The following is a 16429-nucleotide window of genomic DNA, read 5'->3' as shown; positions in this document are numbered from 1 at the left end:
TTCCCTATTTTTCTGTTAAATTTGTGCAGTGTTTGGTACTTACATCTGACTTCCATTTTAAATCTTTCCTCCTTTTTACCTTTTAGAAACACCAAAGTCTTGTACTAAGTCATCTAAAAATTCTACTCCAGTTCCTTCAAAGCAGTCAGCCAGGTGGCAAGTTGCAAGAGAGCTCTATCAGACTGAAAGTAATTACGTAAATATATTGGCCACAATTATTCAGGTAAGAGTTTGGAAAAATGATCTCTGTTCCAGTGTTTATAAGTAAAATAATCTAAGTGGTATTATTTTTTATAAGAAAATTATATAAGCACAGAATCTGAACAGATATTAAAAATGAAAATGTATGACAAAAACTGCTCTTAGGGAAATGGCATAACTAAGAGTAGCGTTTTATTCATGCAGAAATAGCATCTTTTTTTAATAGTGACTTTAAAGAGAGAAGGTTCCTCAATAGACAATCTTAGAGGGGACTGAGTTTAATTCAGAATTTAGCAGCTTCCATGTCAAGAGACTGCATTTATATTTGGAAGTGGTAGCTTTTTCTGATAATGTGTATTCTAGAGTCGTTGCTTTATTTAGTACTGTATATATATGGAAAAGCAATTAGCAATGAAGCATAACAATATGGTTGTCAGTAATTTTTTTTTGTAATCCTTTACTGTGTCGAGTTTTCTTAAATTACGCAGTAGTCAAATGTTGACTCATTGCTTACTAATATTAAAATGTACTATGAAGTTATTTCTGAAGAAAAACAATTCTAATGAATCCTTGTAGGTTGAGATTGAAGAAGATATTAAGGAATAAATCAAAATTCAAGGTTCTGAAAGACACAATAATAGGACATTATTTTGGAATCTGTAGAAAGAAGGAATAACTTTGGTAATGAAGGAAATAGTTTGTCAGGAAAATAAGGTTGATACCACCAAGCTTGACTTTGAATAGAAAAATGATAGGGAGTTTCTGATTTGGGTTTAATTTTTAACTGATCTCTATTTGAAATCTTAATATATCTCATTAAGGTCCAGTATAATGGCCTTTAGTTGCTTGTACCATTGATAAAATGCATGAATAAGAAATGAAAAGACTTCTTTCTTGGTATTCACAGAGAGATTATTCTTCACAGTTAATTTGTTTAGCAGTAGTCAGGGTTTTATGAGGCCCTCTGCTATATTAAACTTCACTTGTTTTAAGTCAGCTCTGCTCTTCCTCAAGGGAAATCATCCTAGATGAGTTTCTTGTTGAAGTTTTTATAGTCAGCCAAAATGTGGTTGAGTAGCAGAAAATCCCTTTGGCATACACTGTTCATGTACTTTGGTAGCATTTATTACCTAGAAATGTAAATCCTTTCAGGCTGTGGTAAAGGCACTGGAGTTTCACAATTTTAATTTGCATATCAATTAAATTCACTAAAACTTCTTTTTTAAAAGCACTTGTAATTATTACACTGTAGACAGACTTTCATACCACTGTGCTTAGTATAAACTCACCTAAGTTTATTTAAAAGATTGTGGTCTAAATTCATGATAGTGTTTTTTTTTAGCTTTTTTTTTTTTAGGACTAATGTGTCTTTTTTTTTTTTTTTTAGTTTGGATTTGGAATAGCTTAATTTTAACTTAGCCCCCAAATTAAGTGACTCTCCAGAAGTTTGTTGATGTATTCCAAATAATACTTAGGTACCTATTAATATAAAGTTTTGTGACAAGTGTTAAGAGGGTTCCTGTTTTAAAGGAACTTAGACTGGAAGAGGAGTTAAAACATACACACCTATTATAATACCAAGTGGAAGGTTATGAACTTCATGAGGGAGGTTTAGTTAAGGTATTTGGAGATTTGTATGGTGAGAATTTTGCTCCTCTTCCAGCTTAGGGAAGGTTTGGTCTGGAATTTTCAATGGTTGAACATTGGGAAAAGTATCATAAAGAAGATAGAAATTGAAGTGAGTTTTAAAGCATAATTATGATTGGTGCATGCAAAGAGTATGGTAGGAAGTGTATTTGAGATTATTCCAACAGTACAAACCACTGAAGATATGTATCATTCAAGGTATTACAGAGTAGTCTAGGGGGATTAGAGTTGAGGGTGGGTTAAGTGGACTGGGATAGGGGTTGGAGTATGGATACAGTGAGAGTTAAGACTGCTTATGCCAGACTGGAGAAGGCCTTTGTACAGTGTGTCACGTGTAATTATAGAAGAATTTTTGATGGGAGGGGGGATGATATCACTTGACTTGTATTTTAGAAGGGAACTTGGTTCACTTTGAAGGAGGTATTGAAGAAGGGGAAATTGTGGAGGTAAGGAGATCTACTTGGAGGTTATTTTGGCAGTCTTGGTTAGAGATTTTGAGAACCTGAACTTCTTAGGATAGTATCAGTGAGAATGAAAAGAGGATAGATTTGAGAAATATTGGAAAGGTAGAATCAATAGTTTTTTGGCTAACTAATTTTATATGAGGTATTAAAACAAACACAGAACTGTTTTAAGGTATTGAGTCTTAAGAATACTGAGAAGTTTTAATGAATCTTGATGTATTTTGGTGTCTGAATATTTTTGTTGAGGAATTTTAATTAAATGTTGACTAGATAAAGGAATGCTTATAAATGGTTACAGATATCTTTGCATCCCCTACTGTGTTTTTTCCCAATTCCATTTCTTTCCCGTCTCCCAGTGATAACTGTAATCTGGAATTTTGTGCTTATCATTTTCCTTATAGATCTATCACATGTGTAGAACATCAAATGTAACAGTATATATTTTTTAGTGAATTGCTTTTTTCGCTTGATAGAAATGTTCTCGAAACACATCTGTGTCACTGCATGTAGCAGTAATTCATTTTCCTGTATGAATATTTCAACTTTTTTAACTTTTATTTTTAATAGACATTGAAATTTGTTTTAGTGTTTCGTTGCTGACATTGAAATTTGTTTTAGTGTTTGGTTGCTGTTTGTTTTTACTATTACTAGTAGTGCTGCTGTGAATATTCTTCGTGGCTCCTTGAGAACATATTCTGGGCAAAAACCTGGAATTTCTGGATCATTGGTTAAACACACTTTTAATTTTACTGGAAGTTGTTAGTATGTTGGAAACTAGTTTTTGTGTTGGTCTCCTGTTGCCACTGAGGCTTTTATAGGTGAAGCTTAACTTTCATCGGTTTAGGCAAATGTCCTTGAGGCAAAAGGTGATTTAGTACTCAACTTTCTACTTTCACTTAGATTTTGGCCTCCGAAGGTACCTCACTTTCTTGTCAGCTTATCGCTGTGTTTAGAAAGAGGTTTTTCTTCAGTATTTTGTTTTCAGCAGGTAGCTTTCACCATACTTACAGAAATGGAAAGCCTGAATATATACATATATATATATATATATATATATATATATATATATATATATATATATTTTTTTTTTAAGGGATTCTGAGTGAGTCACATGGAAAAGTTTTGAGATTTTTCATGAGGGCTTTTCCTAGACCAACTTTTTTATATATACTTTTTTTTTAAGGGGGGATAAACTGTTGTCGAATTGTAGTCGTTCTTAAAAATAGGAACGATTCATAATCTTATTAAAGTTTTTTACTATTTAGAATGTACTTTCTTCCCCCCTTCCTTCCTTCCTTCAGTCCCCTCCTGCCCTTTGTGCTGTTGTCATTCATTTTACTTCCACATGTTAAGAACACAATAATACATTATTATTTTTACTTTGAATAGTCAATGAACATTTTAAAATTTAAGTCAAATTTTATTAATTATATAGTAAAATTGACTCTTTGATGTACATTTCCATGAATTTTAACACATGTGAAAATTTGTTTAATCACCACTACAATCAGGATACAGAATATTTCCATCCCCCAAAAAAACTCCTGGTACTGTTCCTTTATGTCACACCCTTTTCTCCTTCCACCTCCTGGTAACCACTGATCTCTTCTCCATTTTTATAATTTTGTGGTTTTTGAAAATGTCATAAAATGGAATCATATAATACAGTAGTCCCCAACCTTTTTGGCACCAGGGGCCGGTTTTCTGGAAGACAATTATTCCATGTATGGTGGGGGTGCAGGGGATGGTTTCGGGATGATTCAAGGGCATTAGATTATTGTGTACTTTATTTCTATTATTATTACATTGTAATATATAATGAAAAAATTATACAACTCACCATAATGCAGAATCAGTGGGAGCCCTGAGCTTGTTTTTTTTCTTTTTTGCTGAGCTTGTTTTCACTTGCCACTTCTGACAGCGTTTTAATGTGAGTCTGCAAGCAATTGATTTATTATGGTCTCTGTGCAGTCACACCTCTCTGCTAATGATGATCTATATTTGCAGCCGCTCCCCAGTGCTAGCATCACTGCCTCAGCTCCACTTAGATCAACATGGTTATAAATAGGTCTTCTAGCTTTACATCCAGTCTTCTCCCCCTAAACCAAGTTTTTTTGCTATCATTTAAAAACATTTAGTACTTACATTAAGTGTATGACTGCTTATTGCTTTGTTCCTTACTTACTTGAATAAAAAAGTAGAAATTACTGTGAATCCTACTAACAATTTTAATGATTTATAGAACTGTGATAAACTTTTATTAGATTCTAATGTAACATTTTTTTTTTTTTTAATTAATTAATTAATTTATTTTTGGCTGTGTTGGGTCTTCGTTTCTGTGCGAGGGCTTTCTCTAGTTGCGGCAAGCAGGGGCCACTCTTCATCGCGGTGCGCGGGCCCCTCACTATTGCGGCCTCTCTTGTTGCGGAGCACAGGCTCCAGACACGCATGCTCAGTAGTTGTGGCTCACGGGCCTAGTTGCTCCGCGGCATGTGGGATCTTCCCAGAGCAGGGCTCGAACCCGTGTCCCCTGCATTGGCAGGCAGGCAGATTCTCAACCACTGCGCCACCAGGGAAGCCCTAATGTAACATTTTATTACAAGATTGTATATACACACAGAGATGAATAAATAAATAGGATAAAACAGACTAGAAAATGTTATGAGAAAAGGTCTCAAATTTAGGGAGAAGTATTTTTTTTTCAACTTTTTTTTCTTTTCCATTAACATCATAGCTCTCCTTTATCACTGTCTGTATGTTAGATTTTTTTTTCATTTTCCACAATCTACCTAAACTAATCTTTTTTATCTTTTAGCTATTTCAAGTGCCATTGGAAGAGGAAGGACAACGAGGTGGGCCTATCCTTGCACCAGAAGAGCTTAAGACTATTTTTGGTAGTATTCCAGATATCTTTGATGTGCACACTAAGATAAAGGTAAATTTGTATGTGTTAGTGTGGAAGTAATTCTTTTTACATTGTGTATATTTAGTATGATTTTTCAGGTGCTTCTGACTAGCTAAATAAGTTTTATATTTAAAATTTCTTAATCCCTCATTTATTCCTTTGAATCATTTGTCCCTTTGCTCCAGTGCCTTATTAATATTTGCTGTTTGCCTGTGTTTTGATTTTGATTAATTTGAAAATAAGGGATTTAGACCTTATGAAGTCTTTTCTATAGAGACATGTGTTTGCTAGTACTATTTTTCTTATCTTCCTGCTGTTGCTCATCTTAAGTTGTGTGTTTTTGTTTTGCTTTGGTTTATTTGAAAAACTGTGAAGTTGGAAGGGACTCGAGATCATTTCTTTCATTTCTCTATCTGTGTGGTCAGATAAATGCCAAAACCGTGTAAGACAATGCTATCCTCTTTTTAATGATTTTCCCTTGATGAAGGGTCCATGAATTCCAGGTATCAATCTCTCATAGTAAAGTAATTTGGGGGCAGGTTTAGCCGAACGCTTAAAAGTAGTTTAGCATTATTTTCTCTTAGTTTTCCTATGTGATGCCTGAGCAAAATTTATCAGTTTTCCTCTCAAAACAACCCATATTAATGTCTCTTCCAGCTTTGTGCAGTGGCAGTATCATACCCAATGAGGTTTATCTGAGGCACGCTATTATTGCTAATTGAAAACTTTTCCCTAAATGTTTATTCTATATTACAATAAAAAGATCAATCTGAATTACAGAATGTTTTCAAACAAATACATTAACTTACTTTTCATTTTACTGCACGTTGTGGACAAAAATATAAAAGATTTATGTTAATAAAAATGCAATTTATCAAATGCTTGTATTGTGTATTTTATCAATATCCTTGACCTTATTTCTAGATTACAAGTAATTTTGAAGGAGTCTTTCTTTTCTTAAAAAGCTATAGAATCTCAGGCTAGTTTCTCCTTATTTCCAGTTAGATTCTGAATATTTGAAGAGTTAAAATTTTCTTGGAATGGTTTTTTTTTTTTTTTCTTTTTTTTTTTCATAAGAAACACTGAGAGGCATAAAGGTAGAGTGGAAAGGCAAGCAGGTTTTCATCTTGGTGTTTTACTACTAATTTGTGGATCACTTTGTGTTAGTCATTTAGTCAGTCTGGGTGTGCAAGTTCCCATCCAATATAAAATGTTACATACTTTTTATGTATATAGGATCATAATCTCAATTCAGAAAATCATGTTCTCTGATTGACTGGATCTTTTTAAAAAAAAATTTCTTTTTTACTATATGAAAGAGTCTTTAAATTCTATAGTGCTTTACAGTTTTCAAAAGTTTCATATACATAATTTCATATAATCCCATAATAACCCTCTTTTTCCACACTACGCTTATATTGCCCTCCTCGCTTCCGTCTTCCCACCAGTAACCACTAGTTTGTTCTCTATATCTGTGAGTCTGCTTTTTTGTTTCATTTACTAGTGAGTCACTGGAGCTTTGAAAACAATGGTCACCCTTTAGTTTTCTAATGTGTAACATAATTTTTTAAGCTTTTATAAACTTGGATTACCAGTATTTCAACTAGTAGTTGTTTTTTAGCTGATTTCAGGTTTGTCATACGTTTAAAGTTTTAAAGCCTATGTTTTTTTCTACAGTGACGGCAATGTGTGCTGTCAAACATTTATTTGTAAAATAAAGGAGAAAAGGAAAAAGGAGTAGAAAAAACCTATAATCCCATAACCCAAATACTCCTAAAATTTTGTTGTATTTTCTTTCTGTTTTTTTAATGCATAACATTTTTTTCTTCTTTTGAATGTAGCCCACCATTTATCAAGTATTGTCACATCTATTGAACATTACCAAGAAGTTGATATTATAATTGTCCACATTTTACAGATGTGAAACTGCTACAAACAGAGATTAGATAATTTTTCTAAAGTCAGTCATATAATAAATGCTGGACACTGAATTTCAGCCCTTTTTTGTCTAACTTCTAAGTCTGTTCTTCTAAACCCTAATGTTGTCTTGCCCCCCTTCTAATGAGATAAAATTGACATATAACATTGTATTAGTTTTAGGTGTACAACATAATGGATTGATATATGTATGTATTGCAAAATGGTCACCACAGTAAGTTTAGTTAACATCTGCCACCACACATAGTTTGTTTTTTTTTTCCTTTGTGATAAGAACTTTTAAGATCTACTCTCTTAGCAACTTTCAGATATACAAAACAGTATTGTTAACTATAGTCACCATGCTCTACATTACAGCCTAAGGACTTATTTTTCTTATAACTGGAAGTTTGCACCTTTTGACCACCTTTACTCATTTCACCCAGCCTCCTCCCCCTGCCTCTGGCAACTAAAAATCTGTTCTCTGTATCTATGAGGTTTTCTTTTTAAAGATTCCACATGTAAGTGAGATCATATAGTATTTGTTTTCTCTGACTTATCTCACATAGCATAATGCCCTCAGGGTACATCCATGTTGTCACAGATGGCAGGATAACCTTCTTTTCATGGCTGAATAATATTTCATTGTATATACCACATTTTCTTTATCCATTAATTCATTTATGGACACTTAGTTTCTTTCCATGTCCTGACTATTAATAATGCTGTATTGCTTCTTGATTATCATGCTGTAGGTTTATTCTTTTAATATGTAAATGAATAGACCGTGTAAATGTGGCTTAAGTTTGTACAGGTTTTCATATCATCTTATTGGTATGGTATTCCTGAGAAGCACTGGTATCTGTATTTTATAGCATTGCATAGTGGTTTCAGATATGGACTGTGCAATAAAGTAGATTTGGGTTTGAAGTAAGGTAATTTTAATTGCTTCAGTTTTCTTATCTGTAAAATGGGGATAGTAGTATCTGAATCACGGGTGGTTGTGAAATTTTTATTCTCAGTTTTTACATTTTTATAAGTCACTAAGCATAGTGCCTAACACTGAGCATTCAATAAATAACAATAGCAATTCATATTACCAATAAATTAAGTTCAGAAGGCAGGTAAACTAATGTTTAGATGTTTTGTGAAGGACTAAAATCATTTTTTACCCACTGTGTTTACAACCACTGTCTGGCACTTAGATTTCTATCAGTAAATATTTGCTGAACATTGGTCATGCTACTTTTAAATGTCCAAATCAGGACTGGAACTTAGTGTATTTTGTCATCCTAGATATCATGTGGATACCTTTAGCCGTATTCTTAATTTGCCTCCAACTTTTAGCATGCTAATGTTTAGATTAAGTTGAGATTTTTTTTTTTTTTTTTTTTTTTTTGCGGTACGCGGGCCTCCCACTGTTGTGGCCTCTCCCGTTGCGGAGCACAGGCTCCGGACACGCGGTCTCAGCGGCCATGGCTCACGGGCCCAGCCACTCCGCGGCATGTGGGATCTTCCCGGACCGGGGCACGAACCCGCGTCCCCTGCATCGGCAGGCGGACTCTCAACCACTGCGCCACCAGGGAAGCCCAAGTTGAGAATTTTTGAGATTGTTATGAGCACCTCTTTTCCTATGTGTGAATTTTTCCTTTTCAGGGCTAATCACCATTGGTCCTTGATGTGCAAATGCATGCTTTTGTATGGAACTATGATGAAGCAAAAGAGAAAGGAAAGGGTTGGAGGGAGAATGTTTTCTTTCTGCGTTTGTGCTTTGTTATTTGTTAATTTAGTGTAAGTCCTAAGGTACCTTGTACTTGTTTCAGGAACAGGTGTATACTGGGAAATCTGCTAATTTGGTGTATTGTGAGCTAAGCAAAAGGGAAACCCATCTTGTATAAAAATAGATGGTAACAGGACAGAAGAAATCTTAGCGAGGAAGAAGTGAAGGAAGGAGCTTAGCTTTCTTAATCCCATCTGCTTACAACTTCCTCTACTTTTGCAATACGCTTTGGGAGCTATGCTCTATGTCTTAGAACTATAGAGTTCTCCTTTCTTATGGCCGGGAGGTAACTTTGGGAGCATCCGATGGAGAATTGTGTAATGGGCAAGGAGGAGACGTGTCCCAGGGTCTGTCCGAAACTGAGTCAAGCATATTCCTACAGAAACATTGTAAGAAATGATGGCACTATGAATAATGCTGTTTGGGGCTCGCCTGCCCACCTGACTCCCCGTTTCTGACGGGGAGAACTGTGGTATAGATCAAGTTGAATGACAGAATCAGGAGTCAGACAAGGCTGAGTATGAATACTGGTTTACAACTGTGTGATCTGGGACAAATTAATGTCTCTAAGCCTTAGTTTCTTTACTTAGTCCCTGAGCTAACAGTTGATTAGGGCAGAGATCTTTATTTAATCAACAAGCATGAGGATTTAAAGGTTAACCAGAAACAGTAGACTATTTTTCGGATTCCCTAGAGATTATTTTGCTCTCTGGTAACAATATTCTTATATAAGTATATGCAGCCATCCTGTAATTTTTTACACTTTAAAAATGTATCACTAAATTATATTGGCAGAGCTATAAGGTTTTTTTTTGCAACACAGTTTTCCAAATATCTCCCTTATTTATATTAAATACATAGGAAAATATAGTTAATAGTAGCTTATTGAGCACTACTATAGGGTTAGGGTTAGGGTTTCTTCTAAATGGTATACAAGTATTAACTAATTTGATCCTTTATGAGATAGGAGTCATTACTATCCTCATTTTTCATAATAGAAAGTTGAGGCACTTTAAGGTTAGGTAACTTGCCTAACAGTACAAAACTAACAGACTCTAGAACCAGTATTTAAAACTAACTAGTCAGTGCCAGAATTCACTACATTATATTGTTCCAAGATTAGTCTTATTTATAATCTTTTTCTTTTGTTTCTTTCAAGTGCAGTTTTAAACAGTTAAATCTTAGTTCTTGACACTGTGAGCTGTTAAATTATTCTTGCTTGAGTTCACCTTTTTGCTATTGGAAGTAAATTTTTTCCCTTTTGGCTTTTCTGAATCTGCAGAATATAGGGTAGTGGTTCTTAAATTATTTGGTCTCAGGGTCCCTTTTCATTCTTAAAAATGACTGAGGAACTTATGTTTATATGGTTTTGTTATTTTTGTGGTTTTTTTGGCAGTACACGGGCCTCTCACTGTTGTGGCCTCTCCCGTTGCGGAGCACAGGCTCCGGATGCACAGGCTCAGCGGCCATGGCTCACAGGCCCAGCCGCTCCGCGGCATGTGGGTTCTTCCCGGACCGGGGCACGAACCTGTGTCCCCTGCATCGGCAGGAAGACTCTCAACCACTGCGCCACCAGGGAAGCCCTATATGGGTTTTGTCTATTGGTATTAACTGTTTTCGAAATTAAAACAAAAATCTAATAGTATTTTTAAAGATGCCTCAGTTTTTTTAACAGCTTTATTGAGGTACATTTTTCATCTTTAAATTCAACCTTTTTAAAATATATGATTCAATGATTTTAATAACTTCACCAAGTCATGCAACCACCACCATAAATCCATTTTAGAGCATTTCACCTTCCCTGTTAAGATCCTTCATACCCATTTGTAGTAAACCCCATTCCTAGCCCCTGGTCCAGGCAACCACTGACCTACTTTCTTATGAATTTGCCTTTTCTAGACACTTCATATAAATGTGAATATATAATATGTGGTGTCTTATGTCTGGCTTCTTTCACTTAGCATATTTTTGAATTTCATCTATGATTTAGTACATTAGTAGTTTGTTCCTTTGTGTGGCCAGATAATAGTCTATTATACGGCTATCTTACATTTCTTTATCCATTCACGAACTGATAGAAATTTAGCTTGTTTTCAGTTTTTGGCTGTCATGAATAATGCTGATACGAACATTATGTGCTAATCTTCGTTTGGGCATGCTTTCATTCTCTTCCGTAGATACTTAGGAGTAGTAGAATTGTTAGGTCATATTGGTAGTCTTATATTTAAAATTTTTGAGAAACTGCCAGGTTTTTACATCATTTTATATTCTCACCAGTAATCTATAAGAGTTCAGATTTCTACACATTCTTTTTTATTTTATTTTATTTTATTTTATTTTATTTTATTTTATTTATGGCTGTGTTGGGTCTTTGTATCTGTGTGAGGGCTTTCTCCAGTTGTGGCAAACGGGGGCCACTCTTCATCGCGGTGCGTGGGCCTCTCACTATCGCGGCCTCTCTTGTTGCAGAGCACAGGCTCCAGACGCGCAGGCTCAGTAGCTGTGGCTCACGGGCCTAGTTGCTCCGCGGCATGTGGGATCTTCCCAGACCAGGGCTCGAACCCGTGTCCCCTGCGTTGGCAGGCAGACTCTCAACCACTGCGCCACCAGGGAAGCCCCAGATTTCTACACATTCTTGCCAATACTTATCCTTTTTCTTTTATAGCCATTCTGGGATGTGAAGTGATTTTGATTTACATTTCCCTAATGATTAATGATGTTGAGCATCTTTTCATGTGCTTGTTAGCCATTTATATATTACCTTTGTGAAATGTGTGCTTAGATCTGGTGCCCATTTTTTGGTTGTGTTGTTTGTTGTCTTACTGAGTTGTAAGAGTTCTCTGTAAACTATAGATACAAGTCCTTTATCAGCTATGTGTTTTGCAGATATTTCCTCCCAGCCTGTCGTTGCTTGTCATTTCATTTATTTAATGGTGTCTTTTGAAGTACCAAAATTTTTAATTTTGATGAAGTCCTATTTATCCATTTTTGAAAATGTAATGTGCTTTTGGTGTCATATCTAAGAAATTTTTTCCTAACCCAAGGTTTTGAAGATTTTCTCCTATATTTTCTTCTAGAGGTTGTATTGTTTTAGCTCTTACAATTAGGTCTAGAACTGATCTTGAGTTCATTTTTGGCTGAGGTGAGGGTTTAAGTTCATCTTTTTTGTGTGTGGATATCCAGTTTTCAAAACATACATTAATAAATTTAAAGTAATAATGACTCATTATAAGATAGATAAATAACATGTTCTTTTTGAAAAATAACTAATTTCCAAAACAAATAGTGAGGAGTGATGTTGATTTATGTTTGTTTTTTTCTGTCCGGCTTAATAGAAGACTATTTCTCCTGCCTACTTCTTAATTCATTCTGTTGCAGTATCACACATCATATATATAGCCTCTAGAAAACTCTGTTGTATCCTTATGAGAGAATTAGAATAAAAAGTCAAATAATGCCATAGTATTGTAGTAAAAATAGTTTAATCTCATGGATCCCACTAAAAAAGTGTGTTTGGGGGGTGGTCCTGCATATAAGACTTTGAAAAGCTCTTTATAAGTTTATTGATTAATTTCTACTTTAAAGTCACTTTTAGGATTTCAATTAGGGCATGTCATTTCTTGGTATCTCATTTTATCATCTGATTTGTGTTTTATTTTATTATCCTAGAAAGCTTTTAGGTGTCTTCTAAATTTTTGAAAATGTGTAGGATTTTAGGATGATGATTGAGAAATTTTATAGGCCAGGGATTAGCAAACTATAGTCAGTAGACCAAATCCAGCCAACTTAGGATTTTGGTAAAGTTTTGCTTGTTTTGGTAAGGGAAGTTTTATTGATACACAGCCACACACAATCATTTATGTATTATCTATGGCTCCTTCCACTCTATAAGGACAGAGTTGAGGACGTGTGACAGAAACCATGTGGCCTGCAAGCCTTAAAATACTTATCTTCTGGCCCTTTAAGTAAAGTTTGCTGACCCCTTTATAGATTACAGTTTCTAATGGCTGATGTTTCAGCAGCAAGATCAAAAGTAGTTTTCTATAATTAATTAATTCTATAATTAATCACACCATCAGCTTTATAGTTAATAATTAGAAAAGATATTGAACTACCACATCATACTGGGAAGTTAGACTTAGTCTTTTTTTTTTAAATAAATTTATTTATTTTTATTTATTTGCTTTTGCCTGCGTTGGGTCTTTGCTGCCGTGCACGGGCTTTTTCCTAGTTGCGGCAAGTGGGGGCTACTCTTCGTTGCGGTGTGCGGCCTTCTCATCGCGGTGGCTTCTCTTGTTGCGGAGCATGGGGCCTAGGTGCGTGGGCTTCAGTAGTTGTGGTGCACGGGCTCAGTAGTTGTGGCTCACGGGCTTAGTTGCTCCACGGCATGTGGGATCTTCCTGGACCAGGGCTCAAACCCTTGTCCCCTGCATTGGCAGGTGGATTCTTAACTACTGCGCCACCCAGGGAAGTCCCTAGACTTAAGTCCTATTGACGTGACATTCTTTATATTTTCTTAATTATTTTTCAAAGGATATTTTCCTCATAGACAAAAAGTTAATTTCTTGTTGAGGAGAAAGAATGTTATTAATTGTTATACACATCAAATTAAGGCACATTGTAAAGTGCATCTTTCAAATGAATATCTTAAATATAAAAAGATGTTAAAGGGATTGTCAAAATCAGTCTCCTTGTCCCATTTTGTGTTTCTTCAGGATGATCTTGAAGACCTTATTGTTAATTGGGATGAGAGCAAAAGTATTGGTGATATCTTTCTTAAATATGTAAGTATTTTATTTCCTTTTTAAGTTTTCAGATTAAAGTATCATCTCAACAAGGACTGGCAGGGAATGAAAGTTACCTATTTAAATGTGAGAGCTTTTTAAACACTTTGACATAGTTGTGTTTGTAAAATGTATTGGAAGTGTTCTTGTCTTCTGAAACATGCCTTCTATATACAGTCTTAACACTTTCTTGATAGCTCAAGGTCATCATTAGGAACACTAATTGTTGTATTGTGCTACAAACATTTTACTATATATCATGTTATTTGCCTCTTATAAATAGCCACAGATTAATGATTTTTTTGGAATTTTTAGTAATCCAGTTTTAGTCATTTCTTTCCTTAGTTGTAGCAGTTTTTACTGTCTTTGTGTCTGCATAAAAGTTTCTAACGAACTGTTTCATCTCTAAGATAAGAACAACATAGTTTATCAAATAAAGTATATTAATTTTGGATGAGGTGCTGTGAATAGGATTTATAAATTTCAGTCTCTTTGGATATGATTTATAAGTTTCACTACCTTGGATTCTTGCCCATTTACTTTTGTTTTCCGAGGTCTCCTAACTTTAATCTTTACCCTATATCCCTTAGATGTTTTTTTTCTGGTTGGTTGAGAATTCCAAATATGCAAATTATTGTACCATATCTTTTTGATACCTGTTAGTCTCAATTAGTCAAGACATTTTCCTTTTTTTTTGTTTTCATTTTACCTAAAAATTACCCAGTACAGTTGGTCTTTTAATGGTGGTTTGGATCCTTCAGTAGATAATAGCATGTTCTTGGATTCTGCATAGGTCAACTATAATTACTATATTCTGAACTTATAGAAGTTTTAAAACTTTGTCATGTTTATATCAATACTATAAGCTTTAATATACTTCTTTTTCTTTTTGAGTCTTTATTTGCTTTTCAGGCTTTAGGCTCTGGGTATCAGTTGATGCATTTTGTTTAGCAGTTAACTCAGTAGTTAGTGAAAAGTTTATAAAATAAATTCCTGTATTTAACTTGAGAAGAAAGTTATTTTAAACTTTTATTTTGGGTCCAGTATGTCAGATTTTGACTATTGATTATTAAACTTGAAGTTTCATTGACTAAGGGTAACATCCATTACCAATTAATGTGTTGTTTTTTTTTAATTGTTGCTAGTCAAAAGATTTGGTAAAAACATACCCTCCCTTTGTGAACTTCTTTGAAATGAGCAAGGAAACAATTATTAAATGTGAGAAACAGAAACCAAGATTTCATGCTTTTCTAAAGGTAATGTGCATTTCTTTCAAATAAAAATCTAATGAGTTCATTAAAATTATACTTTTAGTAAAAATGTATCCATGTAAGAACACCTTAATGTTATCTGTTAACTTTAGCTTTACCTGAGAGTGGCAGTGATGTTTGGCTTCACAAGTTTTGACATGCTACAAGTAGGATCCAAGAGGCAGCTGAATGAATATGAATGTTTTGTTTTTTTTTTTAATTTATGCATGTTTTAGTTCTCAAACACCTCTAAAAATTTTCCAATGAGTTTTGTTTTGCTTTTAATGATTTTTTTTTCTTACCAGTGCCTTACTTTATCCAAATGGTATCAGCATAATTAGTATTTTAAATTTGTTTTTTTTCTTTTGAATGGTGTAGATGTAAGAGAAACTCAAATGAAATGTATAAGAGTGCTTAGAGAGCTCACTCTCTGTTTAAGGTGTTAATCCTTGGCTTGCCAGGAGGCCATTTCAGGCCTTGGGGGATTATTTAGCCACAGTAATCTGCCAGAGAACACCTGCCACCCTACTTCTCCTGTTAGTTCTTATCAGGGCACAAATGATAAAAGTATAATCTAATAAATGTAATGTCTAATCTTTGCAGAAAACCTTTTAAGTAATTATTGAATAAATTAATTCCTTTCAGATAAACCAAGCTAAACCAGAATGTGGGCGGCAAAGCCTTGTTGAACTTCTCATCCGACCAGTACAGAGGTTACCCAGTGTTGCATTACTTTTAAATGGTACTTGTCTGATCTGTTTGCAGAGAATTTTGGATGTTTCTATGGAATTGTTTTGTTCTAAAAAATTTGAAAATTTTCTCATTTTCAAAATGCTCTTAGGTTTCAGCTTTAAAGCTTATATCTTTTACATAGGAAATATCTTTATGGATAATCTGAATAATCACTGGTGCTACAAAAATTCACTCTGGCCTAAAATGCTTTATTTGTTGTGATGTCAATTATATTGACTAGTATTGTACTTTTTGTCTCTCTACTAAAAGTCTTCTTATGTTTCATGGTGCATCACTAATTCCACGATCAGTTTACATCCACACGAAATTCACCCACAAAATTACAAGATCAGAGATGATTAATATGTCTCAAGTTATTTAGTCTTTTTCTGAATCTTAGTGAAAGTTCTTTATGCTTCATTTTATGCTGTTTTTTTCTTACATTGTGCAGAACACTCTTGAAACATACATCCGTTTATTCTGAAACTTAAACTACAGATATCAATGAAAGGGATTTTTATAGCAGAGTTAATTTTTATGAATAAATTATGCCTGCATGAAAAGAAAGGCATATTTATATGCTTTTATATTACCTGACTAAAGTAGTGAATAGTTATAGGATAGTCAGTTTTTTTAAAAATTATTATTATTTTTTTAATTATTATTATTTTTTTTTGCGGTACGCGGGGCTCTCACTGTTGTGGCCTCTCCCGTTGCGGAGCACAGGCTCCGGACGCGCAGGCTCAGCG

The 16429-nt window shown here is 34.4% G+C and overlaps 1 protein-coding gene across 3 annotated transcripts in view; it reads left to right on the top strand.

Annotated features, from left to right (window-relative positions):
• The window catches only part of ECT2 (epithelial cell transforming 2), a 63426-nt gene that overhangs the window by 16663 nt on the left and 30334 nt on the right, over positions 1-16429 (top strand). For all 3 annotated transcript variants that reach the window (XM_007464706.1, XM_007464705.1, XM_007464707.1), the window contains 5 exons: positions 87-223; positions 5128-5247; positions 13630-13698; positions 14844-14954; positions 15594-15690. In XM_007464706.1, the coding sequence (XP_007464768.1) occupies positions 87-223; positions 5128-5247; positions 13630-13698; positions 14844-14954; positions 15594-15690 (534 nt within the window). The remainder of the gene's footprint in view (positions 1-86; positions 224-5127; positions 5248-13629; positions 13699-14843; positions 14955-15593; positions 15691-16429) is intronic.

Source organism: Lipotes vexillifer, unplaced genomic scaffold (genome assembly GCF_000442215.2).
Source record: "Lipotes vexillifer unplaced genomic scaffold, Lipotes_vexillifer_v1.1 scaffold37, whole genome shotgun sequence".
Taxonomy (NCBI): domain Eukaryota; kingdom Metazoa; phylum Chordata; class Mammalia; order Artiodactyla; family Lipotidae; genus Lipotes; species Lipotes vexillifer.
This window is presented reverse-complemented; position numbering and strand designations above follow the sequence as displayed.